This window comes from Canis lupus, chromosome 12 (genome assembly GCF_011100685.1).
Source record: "Canis lupus familiaris isolate Mischka breed German Shepherd chromosome 12, alternate assembly UU_Cfam_GSD_1.0, whole genome shotgun sequence".
NCBI lineage: Eukaryota > Metazoa > Chordata > Mammalia > Carnivora > Canidae > Canis > Canis lupus.
Genome location: NC_049233.1, coordinates 5586792 through 5603669, shown reverse-complemented (window position 1 = coordinate 5603669; position 16878 = coordinate 5586792). Strand labels below are relative to the sequence as shown.

At 43.5% G+C, this 16878-nt stretch overlaps 1 protein-coding gene across 1 annotated transcript in view; it reads right to left on the bottom strand.

The window, feature by feature from the left end:
• Positions 1–16878, bottom strand: part of PNPLA1 (patatin like phospholipase domain containing 1) — a 46151-nt gene that overhangs the window by 1525 nt on the left and 27748 nt on the right. The window contains 4 exon segments of the mRNA NM_001290109.1: positions 740–845; positions 4520–4645; positions 6260–6338; positions 8913–9497. Of these exon segments, the coding sequence (NP_001277038.1) occupies positions 740–845; positions 4520–4645; positions 6260–6338; positions 8913–9497 (896 nt within the window).

The window sequence follows — 16878 nt, the reverse complement described above, 5'->3', positions numbered from 1 at the left end:
TCATAGCTTCCTATGCCTCGGGCAGCCCCAAGCAAGTAGCCAGGCCCCATTATAGCCAACTTGATGTGTGTAAATTGGAAATCTCAATCTATACCAAAAAGTCAGTTAGCAAATCCCACTGTTATACAAGAGGTTTTTTTGTGGGGTGTGTGTGTGTGTTTGTTTGTTGTGTTTTTGTTTTTGTTTGCAAATGGAGAATTCCATTTGCAGAGCAGGAGTAGATAAAAGAGTGTTTGAAACATTATTAGATTTACAAAAGTCTGGTTAATACTTGGCTTTTCGAGAAGGGAAAAAAAGTGGAGTGGCCTCCAGAGTGCTGAGTTGTGCAGTTGTACAGACTGTACACTGTACAAGGAGAAACTGCCAATGCAACGGGGCCACATATCATGGACCTATTTATGCCACATGTTATTTGTACAGTTTTGTATGTTATGTGTACCGTTTTGTAGCTTTATATGTCGTTCATACAGATTTCTAGCAGGTGGCAGTCAACTGTTTTAACAAAATCAGTGTATTATCAAGATCATCCAGCAGCTCGCAATCAAGTTCTTTCGGAAAGGGTACTGTTTTCTTAGTACATGAGTAACTATATGCGCTAGGGTTGGCCTTGACTGTGACCAGGAAGAGGCAGGTGGGGTCAGAAAGGAAACTGGGTCAACAGTGCTCAGAGGTCACCGCAGCATTTGGGGACAGAGCAGGTCGTGTGTGGCCTCCAGGGTGATGCTGGACAGTTCCATACCTCAGGACAGCTGTGTTCCTGGATCTGGCTGGGATGAGGCCTGTAGGTGACCCAAACTGTCTCGGAAGTGGAGAGCAGAGTGAAGTCGAGGGGACAGGGAGCAGACCTGGATGTGAAAAGCCAAGAAAGCATGTGTGAGGACAAATGAGACAAGGGGGCCAATGGGAAGCCCTGAGTTTCAAGGCCTCTTCCACTTGCTGTGTGGCCCTGGCCAGTCATTGGCCCTCTCAAGGATATTGTAGGAAGCCTCCTGCAGAGTCCACCTCAGAGAAATGTTGGCGTGTGCACTGTACACGGTACATTCTTGGATGGTTTTCAAATCTGACCATGTCATTCTGTTTAAACCCTGTGATGTCTCCCCAGCACCACAGGTGAGGTCCAACCTTGTTAGCATGGCACCCAAGCTATCCCTGCCGTGTCTGTGCACCTCCAAGTGCACCCTCCCTGCCAAACAGACAATCTAGGACTAGACCCTGTGACTTCCGATGCACTCTGGTGCTCCTACCCTGGAAGGCTATATCACTTAGTGCTTGACACCAAGATGCTGGTGACAGACAACTTGGATTCGGATCCTGGCTCTGTCATTACCTACTGTGTGACTTTGGGCATGTTGCTTACCCTCTCTGTACCACAATGCCTGGAACATAATAACTACTCTAAGTTTTAGCTATTATCATCACATTCTCATTTGAATAGGGGGAAATTCCATAGTAACTAAAAGGAGGGGCTTTCTAGCTGTAGAAATGTTAGAAATTCGAGGAGTCTGACAGACAGTAGCAGTCCAGAGGATTTGAGTGGCAGTTAGCAAGTGGGACCTCCTCCTTTTCCATTTGTAGCCGTAGGCAGTCCCTGAATTTCTCAATCTGTCTTGCCACTTTGAGGCCAGTTACACAACCCGGATCAGACGACTGCTGAAATCTGACTGGAGGAGAGACAAACTAGCAGAGGAAAGCCAGGCTGAGACATGTATCTAGCCATGATCCAGAGGCAGAGCATATCTGGCACATCTGCTGGTCCTGGAATGAAAGGGACAGGGATCAAACTCGACCCCAACCAGTAGCCTAAGCAGAGCTATCCCAGACAAGTCACAGAACTCTGAAAGAGCAAAATAAACATTTGCTTTGTAACCCATTGAGATGGAGAGGGGTGTTTGTTAGGTAGCATTATCAAACAGCAACTACTCACTAAAATAACCAGCATCAGAGTATGAACTTGAACATCTGACTTAAAAAACACAGAAGGAGGGGCACCTGGGAGGCTTGGTTGATTAAGTGTCAGACTCTTAAATATGGATATATTTTTTTAAATTTTTACTTATTTATGATAGTCACAGAGAGAGAGAGAGAAAGGCAGGGACACAGGCAGAGAGAGAAGCAGGCTCCGTGCAGGGAGCCCGACGTGGGATTTGATCCCGGGTCTCCAGGATTGCGCCCTGGGCCAAAGGCAGGCGCCAAACCGCTGCGCCACCCAGGGATCCCCTAAGTGTCAGACTCTTGATTTTGGCTCAGGTCATATCTCAGGGTCGTATGATGGAGCTCTGCATTGAGCTCTGGGTCAGGCTCCATGCTCAGGATGGAGTCTAGTTGAGATTCTCTCCTTCTCCCTCTACTCCCCCTTCCCACTGGTTCTCTCTGCTCTCAAATAAATAAATAAATAAATAAATAAATAAAATCTTTAAGAAACAGAGAGAGAGAGAGAGAGATTAATGTATGGAACATCTACTCTGTAGCTTTTATTCTAGCTTCTCTCCTCTTTATTGGGAGGAATATCAGCTGGGGGCCAGGAGTTGCACAGGACTAGCCCATGGATGTGACCATCTCTCTTGTGATTATACTCTGGGAGGAAATGAGCAGATTTCTCTCTTTCTGGATCACTCCTCTTCTATGCCTAACCTTTTTCAACTTGTCTTTTCTACCCCCCTACCCCTACCCTGGTCTTTGAAGCTCAGAGCAGTGAATTTGCATGGAATTGCTTGAGACCATCAATTGGTAAATTGCTTCCAGGCAGTTTCGTAATCTGTTCTATAAAGGAATGCCGCAGACAGAATGTGTGACCTACTGACAACAGTGTTTCCCACAGCTGTGAATGTTGTTTTGTTTGTTTTTATCATAGCCTTCTTCTTTATAAAGCACCTTGATTCTTAGAAATTTAACGACCAGGGTAGCTATGGCTGAATTACATAGTTCCCCCTGCTCCGATGTATAGGAGGAAGCCTGGCTCTGGAATGAAGGGACTTAACTCTGAGCCTGGCTTCCAGATGGCACTCCCAGCTCCAAGGAAGCTTCCCCACCCCCACAGCAGACCTGCCCATGGTCTCTTGGCCAAAATTGACCTTGAGCTCCTAGCAACAGAGATACAGACGCTCAAAAGTCAAAGAAGACTTGGGGCTGGATACCAAGGAACAGAGTGAAACTAATTCCAGGATTCACTAATTTCATGACCCCCAAGGAGACTGCCAACTGCCCACTGGGTCCTGCACCTTCCCTGCCTGTCCTTTAATCCAGAAAGTAACACATGCATCTGCCCCACTTCCTGCAGTGGATTCCTGAGAATCTCCTTCCCACCACCCACCAAGTACCTACTTGCCCAGACCTCAAAGTGAACTTGAGATGCTAGGGCAAGCTTCTGACCCTCATCTCCCTGATACAGCTCTCTGCTCACCTGGGATCCCCACCTGGGAAAGGAACAATACAGAAGGTTGTCGCTTAGAATAATCTAGGGATTTTTCTGACCAATGGAAGCTTGAAGCAAAGTAGATAGCAGTGTGGGTCTGTTCCATTCAGAGAATATTTTGACAATCCAATAAAATAGTTGTAGATGATCCCTGGCTTGGTTTGTTTGAAGCTGGCATTTTTCATTTGTAAGTGTGTATGTATATATGCATGTCCCTTTAAAAAACAATGTTATATTTCAATAAAAAATTAAAACTTGGTTATTGTCTTTGGTCTTAAGTTCAATTTTGGGGTAACCTTTTAAAAGTTAAGGATCGAGGGGTGCCTGGGTAGCTCAGTTGGTTAAATGTCTGCCTTTGGCTTCAGGGCATGATCCCAGGATGCTGGAATCGAGCCCTGTGTCAGGCTCTGCTCAGCAGGGAATCTTTGTTTCTCCCTCTCCCTCTGTAATCTCTCTCTTCTCTCTCAAATAAATAAATAAAATGTTTTTTAAAAAGTCAGAGATTGAATTCAATTAATCTTTACTATCTCTAGAGCCCAGAAGAGTGGTTGGCACTCATTAGGTGCTCAATCAAAGTTAATTGATGGATCAATGACAATATAATATAATAAAAAAGCTGTAAGAAGCAGGCTTACATTGGTTAGGGCTTTTAGTTGTAGCTTGGCAACAGTTAGGATCTCTATATGCTGAGGGTCACACAGTCACACATCTGTTTAGTTTGGTTTGTAAATAGAGTTCTATTCAGAAACTGAGAAGCAGGTAGTTAACCTCTGCATATAACCCTAATACCTACTAAGTTATTGAGTGCTGATTACACATCTTGCATTCTGCAAAGAAATTTACATGTTGGCCTCATTAAACCCTCACAATATTATCCCTATTTTACAGATCAGGAAATAGAGGCTTAGAAAGACCATATGTCCTAAGCATGATCACTGAGCAAGATTATGGCAGAGCAGGGAGTTTATATTGGGTGGGTCTGACTCCAAAGTCCAGCTCCTAACACCTGCTCCTGCTGATTCTTCCTCTGCCCCTTGTGATCTTCCTGCAGACTCTTCCCGGAGCTTTTCCTCCCCGTGGATTTCGAAAAACATTAGTCATGCTCACTGCACTTTGCCGCCTGTTTTTTTGGATCGTGGATGTCTTGGGAAGCCTTTTCTGGTGCTACTTGTCTTTTGTTTGTTCTTCTTGAACACCTTGCTCATCCAACTGGAGTCTTCAGTAGGGTTTCCCCTGGGCAATAGATGAAGTAAATAGTTTGTTAATGACCCGTCCTGTGTCCTTCACTATCAGGGCCCTGCTCCAGCTCAGAAGGTAGACAGACAAGCCAATGTTATGGCTTTTAACCCTGGCTGACACCAGAGTTCCACAGCAAATATTCGTTTTATAACCAATGACTATTTATCTAAGTAACATCATGCCAACTAGTCAACTGAAACTCAATTAAACTTTTATAAGTTCAATGTCAATGCAATAAAGTTTAAACCATGTGAACAAAACGCATAGTATATGCCCGAGCACAAAATTCTTAAATTTATGCAAACTCTTACGAAAAGTCTTTTTTTTTTTTTTTGAGAGAGAGTTTATTTATTTATTAGAGAGAGAGAGCAAGCAAGCACAGCAGGTTCCTGGCTGAGCAGGGAGCCTGATGTGGGGCTCAATCCCAGGGCCCTGGGATCATGACCTGAGCTGAAGGCAGATGCTTAACCAACTGAGCCACCCAGCTGCTCCTCAAAAAGTTTTATAATTAAAGTGATACTTAATGTGAGAAGCAGGTATGTTTTAATATATTTGATGATATGGAGTTGGAACATCAAAAGGACCTGCTCTCCCAATAGCTGCAGCCATGGCCATGGAATAGTCATTGCCAGAACTGCCCAAGGCGGGAAGGATGAGGTTGGGAAAGGGGAGAGATATTCTTTAGCCCATCTTCTAATCTCCTGCTGGTGCCTTCTACTGGCTAACCCAACTAGCAAGAAGCCAGCAAGGGAGCCTGGGTAATGTGGTCCCCAAGGAACTTAAAAATACCAATCCTGGGGCACTGGGTGGCATAGTTGGTTGGCCCTTTGACTCTTGGTTTCGGCTCAGGTCGAGATCTCAGGGTCATGAGATAGAGCCCTACATGGGGCTCCGTACTCATTGCGGAGTCTGCATAGGTCTCCCTCTCCCTCTCCCTCTGCTCCTACACACCCCTCTCCCTTCCCCATCCTTGTGCTTGCAAATGCAGTATGTGTGCTCTCTCTCGTATAAATAAAAATAAATCTTAAAAAATATACTAATCCTCAGGCCTCTCAGAATGACTGTGAAGCTAAGTAATGGAGAACATGTTACACAATCCAGACAATTGATGTGTGTTATAAAAAAGATTTTCTGGGGACAATCTACAACATAGCAATATCAGCCCTCTTACTGTGTTGATAGAAAATCATTTGGATTAAAGGAGGCCTTTGATAGAGTCTCACAATTCGTACCATGCAGGAAATAGCCTACCTCAGGCTAGTATGTAGCATGCCTGCTAGCTCCCTTGAACTGAGACACTACCAGAGAATAAGACATGAGGGGGTGCATGTTCTCCTACTACACTCAGAGAAGGCACATTCCCCAGGGGGCACAGCAAGGAGATGAAGAGAATGACACTGTGAGCATGAATAACTCATTTCCCATTCGTTGCCCCCACTGAAGAAGAGAGAATGTAAAGGCTTGGAATGTAATCACACAAACTGGAAAAGGATCCCAGTGTTTCTAGCGCAACTAAAGAAAAGGAAATTTTCACTTAGCTACCCTCCCCCCTACTTCCCCCACCCTCAGCCAAAGGAAAGAATGTGTCACGATTAAGGAGAAATTTACATTGCATGAGGCTTGCTGGTGGCTTCCTTCACATTAACCAAAGGTGTCGTACCTTCTGGCTTTGAAGAGGCAAGGGGAGCTGCAGTCAAAAATAAGAGACACGAGTGAGGTAAGGTCAGGGAGGAGGACTTAGTCATTTTTGAAATAAAAATAGGAAGTAAGTGAGAGTGTCCAGAAACAATAAACAGCTCTCTTAATCTCAAAGTCTCATGTTTAGGACCAGAACCACGTTGTTGGATTTGACTGAGACCCAGGGCAGTGGCATCTGTGGCAGGACAGATGCTGATCTTTGATGTAATGTTATCAATAATCGATGTAATTTATCAATTAATGCAATGTTATCAACAATTCCCTCACAAAAAACAGCCCTTTAGTGTGAGTTTTCAGGAAAAGTCCCCCTAAGGGGCCTGAACTTTCCATCGCCTGCTTTATCTGTATATAATGCTTTCTTCCTTTTTAACAGAATAGAAAACATTACTAGTTTCATGACCATTGTTCTTTTTTTTTTTCAAGTAGGCTCCACATCCAGCATAGAGCTCAATGTGGAGCTTGAACTCATGACCCTGAGATCAAGACCTGAGCTGAGATCCAGAGTAGAATGCTTAACCAATGAAGCCACCCAGGTGCTGCACCCATGACTATTGTTCTTAAGTAAGTGCTTTTCATATTTTATGTAAATATGGGGGTATATAATATATAAAGGTTGGTATGTAATTTTGTAATATGTGTAGATAAAAATAATATAAAACATATTAGTTCTATTTGAAGTTCTTTCATTTGGGGGTCACATTGGATATCTCTGGCACTCCCAAATCTATTTGAAGCTCCCTTGCTTATGGGTTTTCCTGAAACTTTTTTGCAACCCCTTCCACCCCCAACAACAACATGGCCATCACTAAATGACAGATGACACTAGCCTCTGAAGAGGCTCCCTTCTGCTCAGCTCCCACAGATGGCCTAGGCTGTCCTTACTAAGGCTCAGTTGAAGACTGTAACAAGGTTCCTCCATCTCAGAGCTACTGAATGTAGGATCCAGATGGCTCTTTGTTGTGAGGCTGTGCATTGTACAGTGTTCAGCAGCGTTGATCTACAATCAACTAGATATTACCCACTAGGTGAAAACCAAAAATGTCTTTGATGCCAAATGTCTTCTGGGAGACAAAATCACTCCTAGTTGAGACCCACTGGACAATCTGTTCCCTCTATCCCCAATCTGAGCACGGAATGCCAGCTCAGGGCCCAGGATTGCTCAGGCTACCTGAAGAGGACTTTAGGCACAGGTGTGAATAACATAAGAGAAATGCATTTCACTTAACAGCAAATAAGAAAGCATGTGAAACACTTGGGCCAATTTCCTTACTTTTAATGTCCTGATATTTTTGTCCCACCGTGATTAAAAGAGTCAAATCTATTCTAGAGAAAATGTGCCCCTGCCTGGGGCAGATCTGCCAAGAAGGAAACCATCGTGCTAATTGGTGCTAATGTTTACCCTAATAACTATGGGAATTTGGTGGATGGATCATGAAGACCCTATGACCTGGCTTCAGTCCATCATTTGGGCTCCTCTCCTGTTGCCCCCACCCGGACCATCCTCAGTAGCTAAACAGGTATCCTCTTCATCCTGAACGTACCTTGCACGTTCCCTCTCCGTACCTGAGCCTCTAGGATAAACAAAGCCTAAACTTCTCATTCTACTTTGCCTCATCCTGTCTCACAAACCATGATGGTCAAAATCTTGCTCATTTCAACTCACCTGTCAGCGGCAAGAAGCCTTCCTTAATTCCCCAGAGAGAAGTAATCTTAATCTCTATGCATATTTCCAATACTCTTTTTAGTAATGTTGTACTTAATGACTCTTGCTTGTATTTTTGAGGTTGGTATCTCTGTCATCCCCTTTGCTGGAGGGGAGATTTTCTGAGAGTGAGGAGCTGAGAATTGTGTGGCTTTGAAGCCTCTAGAATAATGCTTCTCAAACTATCTGTGGAAGAAACCAGTTATGAAGAACCAGCTTTTTAAAAATCTTTTTTTTTTTTTTTTTTGTAATCCATAATGGACTAGTACTTTTGTGAAATACAATACAATGAACTGGTAAGAAAATGACCAAACTCTTGGATGTCATGGCTATAAACATTTCTAAATGCTTACTTTTAACTTCTGTGCTCATTTCATTGTAAATTAGTAACAAATAGTTTAGGGACCAGCACTGGTCCACAGAGCACTCTGAGTAGCACTGCCCTGGCACGGTGGTTATCACAAAATAAAAACCTTCCATTACAGTGGTTCCCAAACATGGTTCTCAAAAGAATCCCCTGGAGGGCATATAAAAAAGATAGGTAGCTGGGTCCCACCCCCTGAGTTAGTAGGTCTACAGTAGGGCTTGAGAATTTTCGTTTCTAACAAATTCCCAGGTGATGAGTTCGCTGTTGGTCAGAGACCAACCTTTGAAAATCACTGGACTAAAGACATGAACAAATGTCAAGAACACTGTTCCCTTGTGGTGGCCTATCCTCAAAATAGGTAGAGCTGCTAAAGCTGACTGCTAACTTTACCAGTGCACCCCTCCGAAGCAATGGTTATCAGCTACCATGTTGTTGCACACTTGTTGAGAGGCTCCAGACGTAAGGAAGCTGTGAGAAGCCAGAAGGGTCTGTACCTTGGGACTGTTCTGGGCCTAGTTCCTCCACAGGTGGCTGTGCAGGTGATGCTGAAGAAGAACGTTGGGGCAGTGTTTGAGATGCCCCTACAGATGAAGGCCCCAAGGGTGGCCTGTGTGACAGAGATGACTGGGAAGGTGGGGATCTTGGTGGCGATCCAGTAGTTTGTACCTGCTGCTGTGGTGATACACGTGACAGCTCAAGTGTTGAGCTGAGTGGTAAGGGTACAGCTGGGAGCGAAGCAGGGGGCAGGTCAGCTGCAGAATGTGATGGTGATGAAGCCAGTGGAGTTGCAGGTGACTGCTCAAGTGAAGGGACAGGTGGTGAAACAGGTGACTCTACAGGCCACTCACATGTGGCTCCGGGTGTCTGCACAGGTGAGGACGGAAGTGAACCGTGGCTGCCCTTTCCTTCTCCTTCAGGAGCCCTCTGTGTGTGAAGTTGTATGGATTCTTGCTGCTGTGTTTGGAGGCTTGACTGACTGCATTCGTGGCACTCGTTGCCAAGGGCAAGTTCTATATTGCAGTACACTTCTACACGGGGGAACATCACTCTCTTGGAGGGAGAATTGATGTAAGCAGCATCTAGGAAAACAACAGCCTGGGGTCACTGGTGGCTTTACTAACCCCTGACATCAGTCTGGCATTTGCAAAAATGCCAAATTTGCAAAAATTCCCAAATTATTTTCAGAAGCAGAATGTGCTCAAATTTATATTGTGTATTGATTCACTTATTCAACGGATAGTTATTGTGCATCTGTATGTGCCACGCATTATAGCAGGCGCTGAGGAGTGAAGTGGACAAAAACAGATGTGATGGTTCTTGGCCTCTTGGAGCTTACAGTCTGGCATGGGGGCAGGCATTGACTATGTAAATAATCTCATTTTAACCAAGATAAGTCCTAGGCAAGAAAGGACCATGATAGCAGGGAGGATTTCCTCGGGGGGGGAGGGGGGCTTCCCTGAGGGAGCAACATTTGAACTGAGATCTGAAGGGCAAGTGAGGTTCCAGAGGGTGGTCAGGGTGGGATGAGAAGCATTTCAGACAGTGGGAACGGCACACACAAATGCCACAGGTTTGAGGGAGCATGAGGAGGGGCTAAAGGTCAGTGTGGTTGGAGAGGGGTACTTTGGTGGGAGATGGGGCTGAGGAGGCTACAGGGGCCAGACCATGCTTATAGACATCATTGAGGGTCTTTGGTTTTCATGGAAACCTTGAAAGACTTATAGGTAGGGGGGAATGCTGCACTGCCACTGGCTTTAAGAAGATCACTGTGGCTGCTGTGTGGAAACTCACTGAAAAGGGCAGAGAGGCCCCAGGAAACTTGTAAGGCTGCTGTGGAGAGGTGTTTAGGACTTGTGCTTGGAAGGAGAGAGACAGAAATAGAAGATTCTGTTTAGGAGGTAAAATAAATGAGAACTGGCAATGGATTGATTGGGGGAAAGAGAGGAAGTAGCTGGCTTGCACAACCAGATGCATGCTGGTGCTGGCAGGGTGACCATGAAGGGGATGGGTCAGGGAAGCAGTGAGGAGGGCAAAGGTTATAGTTTGGGGATATGTGGATTTTAGGGGGCCTTAGAAATGTCCAAGGAGAGATGACAAGTGGACAATTGGATACATGAATTTGGATCTCAGAGAAGACATGAGGGTTAGAGATGTACATTTGGGAGTCCCATCTATGGATGGTCACTGAAGCTGTGATGGTGTCCATGGAGGAGATTGCTGAGGGAGGAAAAGCAGAGTGAGAAGAGGAGGAAGCCAGGACTGAGCAAAGAGAGGGGGAGAGAGGAACCTAGGCCAAGTTTCTAAAATAGGCAAGATTGGGGTAGACCTACAAGTTGCTGATAAGGATCCAGTTGAGAGGTGGAGGGTGGATATGTAAAAGAGAGATGGAATAATGGATAATTCAAGAGTTGAGTTGAGGAAGGGTCTGAGCACAGGTAGGAAGTGGGCTTTAGGCAAGAAGATGGTTGTTTCCTTTAATGTTCTAGGAAGGAGGGAAACAAAGCAAGGTGAGTTTGTATATTTGGTAGCACAAAGTTGAGAGAACTCTCTGTTGGCTTTTGCTTTCTTTTGTAAAGTTGTTTGGAGGCAAGGTCAGGGAGTAGGGAAGTGTTAGGGTGGTGATAGCAGAGGAGGAGAGAATAGGTTGCCAAGACAAATACAGCACGACTACATTGTGTAGAAATCCACAAGCTAATTCTAAAATTTATATGGAATTAGAAAGAACCTGGAATAACCTAAACAACTTTGAAAGAAAAAAAAAAGAAACAAAGATGGAAAACCAAGACTACCTGGTATCAAGACTTATGATAAAGCTGCAGTGATCAAAACAGTATGATACTGACATAAAGACAGAGAAATAAATGAATGGCACAGAACAGAAAGCCTAGAAATAGACCCATGACATATAGAGACAACTGGCTACTCAACAGAGAAAGCATAGTCTTTTTTTTTTAAGATTTTATTTATTTATTTATTCATGAGAAACAGAGAGAGAGACAGAGACATAGGTAGAGGGAGAAGCAAGCTTCCTTTGGGGAGCCTGATGTAGGACTTGATCCCAGGACCCCGGGATCATGCCCTGAGCCCAAAGCAGACGCTAAACCCTGAGCCACCCAAAAGCATAGCCTTTTCAACAAATAGTGCTGGAGCAACTGGATATCCATATGCAAAAAAAAAGAACTTTGTTTTTTATCTTGAACCATAGTCAGAAATTAACTCAAAATGGAATATAGACACAAATGAAAAACCAAAAAACTATAAAGCTTCTAGAAAGAAACATAGGAGAAAACCTTTTTGTGATCTTGAGGAAGGCAAAGATTTCTTAGATAAGACGCCAAAAACATAATCCATAAAAGAAGCAAATTAAACACCAAAAGCATAATCCATAAAAGAAGCAAATTAATAATATGGGCCCTATCAAAATTAAAAATACCTTTTCAGAAGACTTAACAACTTGAAAAGAGAAATTACAGACTGAGAGAAAATATTTACAAATCATATTTCTGATAAAGAGCATTTATCTGAACTACATAAAAGTTCTTAAATAAGAAAACAAACAATTCAATTTTTAAGATGGGCAAAAGAGCCCACTGAAAGAGCTTCCAATGGCCAAAGCTGAACCAATTTGAGTAGCAAAATAAATAAAGGAAACCTGAATAATAGCCCAAAGTATAAAATGAGTATCCAGGAGTCCATACTGAAACAAACAAGGAATTGAAGAAGTATACAAATAGGGGAGAAGAGACAAATCTCCCAACCAGAAGAATTCCGAATAATTTTTGTAGATTACCCTGTCCTTAAGGAAGTGAAGCTTAACTCCCCATCCCTTAAGCAGGTGGTGCATAGTTACTTCTTTTCAAAGAGAAAGGGGGAGAAAGAGCAACTTCACAGGGAGAAACCCAATAAATACCACTGCAGACAAATGGCCAAGCCCAACATCATGAATAATAAGCCATGTAGATAGCATGCACCTGGATATAATGTGATGAGAATGGTACTTTGCCTTTGTGATCTCCCTTCCCAGAACTGAGAACTCCAGCCTAATCCTGAGAAAAACATCAGGCAACCTCAAACCCCAACTAAGGAATATTCCAGTACTCCATTCTACCAAGTTCATTAAAAACAAGGAGTCTGGGAAACTGTCACAGATAAGAGGAACCTAAAGAGACATCATGGTAAAATGTGATGTGGTATCCTGAATGGGATCCTGGATCAGAAAAAGGACATTAGGTTGAAAAGTAAGGAAATCTGAACATACAGACTTCAGTTAATAATAACCATTATTAGCATATTAATTGTAGACACGATGCTATACTATGTACCAAATTTTATATATACCATACTATAACATATAACAAATGTAAGACATAATAATAGGGAATGTAAAGTATATGGAAGCTCTCCATGCTATTTTCATATTTTTTCCTGGAAATCTAAAAGTATTTTTAAAAATAAAGCTTATTGTAAGTCTAGGTGGGAAATGACCAAAAGAGTTAAACACTTCAATAAAGAAGATATATAATATAGATGGCAAATTAGCACCTGAAAAGATGCTCAGCATCATTAGTCATTAAGGAAATACAAATTAAAATCACAGTAAGATACCACCACACAACTATTCACATAGCTAAAATTAACAAGACTGACCATTTCAAGTGTTGGTGATAATACAGAGAAACTGGTACTCTTCTGCACTGGTGGTGAGAATGTAAAATGATACGACTACTTTGATAAATAATTTGACAGTTTCTTAAAAAGTTAAACATACATTCTGGATATATGTCCTTACTCTATATCCCAAAGAATTGAAACAAGGATATTTGCATACCCATGTTCATTGCATCATTATTCACAATAGCCAAGAGGAAGAAGCAATTCAAATTGTTCATTGATAAAGAAAATGTGGTATGTTACATGCTACAAAATGGATAAACCTGGAGGAGATTATGATAGCGAAATACACCAGTCACAAAAAGACAAGTACTGTATGATTCCATTGATATGAGGTATCTAAAGTAGTCAATCTCCTAGAAGTAGAAAATAGAATGGTGGTAGCCATGGCCTAGGAGAGGGAGAAATGAGGAGTTGCTGATCAATGGGTATAGAGTTTCAGTTTTGCAGTAAGAAAAAGTTCTGGACATTGGTTGTACAATGTGACTATACATAATACTACCAAACCGTACACTTAAAATGGTTAAGATAGTGGGGCACCTGGCTGGCTCAGTGGGAAAAGCGTGCAACTTTTGATCTCGGGGTTGTGAGTTCAACTTACATTGAGTGTAGAGATATTTTTAAAAAATAAAAAAAATCTAAAAAATAGTTAAGATGATAGATTTTGTGTTATGCATTTACCTTAATTATACACATATAATATTGTATGTTACGTAAATACGGTTATAGATTAAATGTACATTTACCATACCATGTAGACATTCCACTCCTAGGTATTTACCCTAAGGAAATGAAAGCATATGTTCATAGAAAGACTCCATGAGTATTCACAGCAGTTTTATTCATAATAGCCCAAACTGGATACAGCCTAAATGTCCATTAATTGGTGAATGGAGAAATGAACTGTGGGATTTTCATAAATGGATTGGAAATTAAAAAGGAATGAACTATTTATACATGCAATAACATGATGAATCTCAGAATAATTATACTGAGTGAAAGAATGCAGACAAAATAGAGCCCATACTGTAAGTCCAGTAGGAAATTTCTATAATGATAGAAAGTAGATTGGGGACTCTGGGGGAAGGTGGGAAGGGTCACAAAAGAACGTAAGGAAAACTTGGGGCATGATGGATAATGGTTCACTCTCTTGATTGTGGTATTAGTTTCATAGGTAGGTGTGTGTGTGTGTGTGTGTGTGTGTGTGAGAGAGAGAGAGAGAGAGAGAGAGAACTTAACAAATTGTGAGAGAAGGAAGAATGCCAAGAAGGGAGGGAGGGAGGGAGGGAAGGAGGAAAGAAGGATGGATGGGTTGGTCTGGCCAGGCACGCCTGGATGCCAGCTGGATTATTTTAGACATGGCATCCTCTGAGCTCCAACCTCACTCAGCACCCACGTCCACATGTCTGTGTGGGGAATGTGGATTTTCAAGCATGCCAGCAAGCAGTGCCCTTCCCTTTGGCAGAAGGCTGCTGCCAGGGGAGGCCAAGGGTGGAGAGGGAAGCTCGCCTGGCAGCAGGAATAATTAGGTGGATTTGAGCCCTGAGGAGGGCAGCAGAGGGAGATGCCAGGATGTGAGTGGAGGAATTGAGGGTGACACTTTGCAGGTGTAGCCTTCTGCTGGAGCTGACCCCCATCCAGAAAGCAGTAGGGTGGGTGGGAGGCTGGGGCGGACTCTCATTTTTTTCTGTTCCCAGATGGGAGGTGGGAATTAAGAGTGTGGCTCTGGGCACTGGCCACAATTTCTCAAGATGCGTCATACCTCCTGCTCGCATCTGGTGCTGGGAGGAAAATCCAGCCCTACCAAACCTAAGAGGATCTAGGGTGGAGCTGAAGAAACCTGCACTGAGAAAGCCATGCAAACACTGGCAAATTGGAAGAGGAATAAAAAATAGTCAGTAGCCAGCAAGAGACATTTTTTCCTTACACAGTGTGTCAGTTCCTACTTGGAGTGATTCCATGGCCCCTGGGAAAGCCCACCAGCCTCCATACTCTGCCCTGATTCTTTCATGGATACCCAAAATGCTCCTATTAGAGCATCCTTCGGTTTAAGACTGCCATTTAGACCATGGTGTTCATATCACCTAAGGGTAGAAGAGTGTGGGGGCATGAGATGGCACTGGGTTCCTTCCAGAGGCTATTGAGGAGTGAGGGACACCAGAGATGCTAAAGCAAAGCACTTTGTAACTCTCCTTAGGCTTGCCCTGAGAGGAAGAGAAAGAAGTTTTAGGGGAAAGACAGGTATGGTGGTAGCCAGGCAGCCAGGCTGGAACCTGAGAGGTAGAGGGGTCTCCTGACATAGGGAATTGGTCCCAAATCAGGGGATCCCCCAACACCACATCCCCAGTACACACCATCACTGAGGAAAGAGTGAAGGGGTTTCCCAGCTGGTGGTGGAAAGGACCCCAGGCCCTCACCAGCCCCTCCTATTCCGGAGGCTCCATAGGTGAGACTCCATCTTAACCCTCCACTAACACCCCTCAGGTGGTCCAGCTTTTGGACGCTTGGCATAGTTTTCAGAGATGTCACTCATGTAAATGTGGAGAAGAGGAGAGTTGTCCAAGCAGAGTCGGGGTGAGGAGGAGTCTCTCCCCCAGGGAGGTGAGAGGATGGCCCTGACTCCTATGTCACAGGGTCAGTGGGCTGGAATGACTGTGTCTAGGAATATAATTCTGAGGTAAGTTCCATGGTCAGCCCCCTTATACAGATGAGAAAACTGAGGTCCCAGAAGATGAATTACCTGTTCAAGATCACACAGTTAGTAGGTGTCAGGAACAACGATTTAATCCTTTTTACAGGTTAGGAATCAAGACAGAGGGGGCAAGTGATTTCCTTGAGTTCACACAGCCAGGGGGGATGAGAATCCTGGCCCAGACCTACTTGCCTCCAGAACTCACAGTCCCTCCATCCTTTTCTCCCCACCCCTTGTTCGGAGAATGGCCCTAGGAGAAAGGAAAGAGTCAAGACAAAGGGAGCTTGGGAAAGCAGGAAGCAGCTTTGAAGGAAAAATAGCCAACACATCCTAGGGAAAAACCCACATTCAATCCCTTAACTCACTCCTAAAATATTTTTTTAAACTATGTACACAAAAAGTTCACCACAGTATTGCTTATAATAGTGAACATTTGGAAACTCAAAGGAATGATCAAAGTTTCTGTTCAACTGTCATGGAATATCACAGGATTGCCAAAAAAGACAGTCACAAAGACCACATGACAACCTGGGAAACAAAAACCCCCACTTCAACAGCATTAGGTAAACACCATCCAATCCCGGAATCCTTTCTTCCCCCTGGAAATATGTTCTATGGAAACAATTCTAAATATGCAAAAGATTTTTTTCTTTCCTTTTGTCAGGGACGCTTGCCATGGTCTTCGTGGAGTTAGCGTGTAAAATACATGCCTTTGGAATCTTCCAGGCAAGGATGCACGGAGCCATTTGCAGGTGTAGGGGACCATATTTGCTAAACCAACATTTGTTGGACACAGACCCTCTCCTTTGTTGATCAATGTCTCTTGGAGTCTTACCCAAATATAAACTCATCATGTCTAGTTCTGCATTAACAATGCAATTGTCTTGGAAAGAGAATGAAGTGAAATGACCTGAAAATGGAATGTTCCGGGAAGATACAAGCTATGGTGTTTCCTAAACACAGTCCTTAAATCCAGAAATATATTTGTATGAAAACATATCGACTGTCCCAGCAGTGACCCTAAAGACCACTTTTCCATGGAGATCCTAATGTTTGGCCACAGTGGTGTGTCCTGGACAACGCAAGCTGCCAGGTCC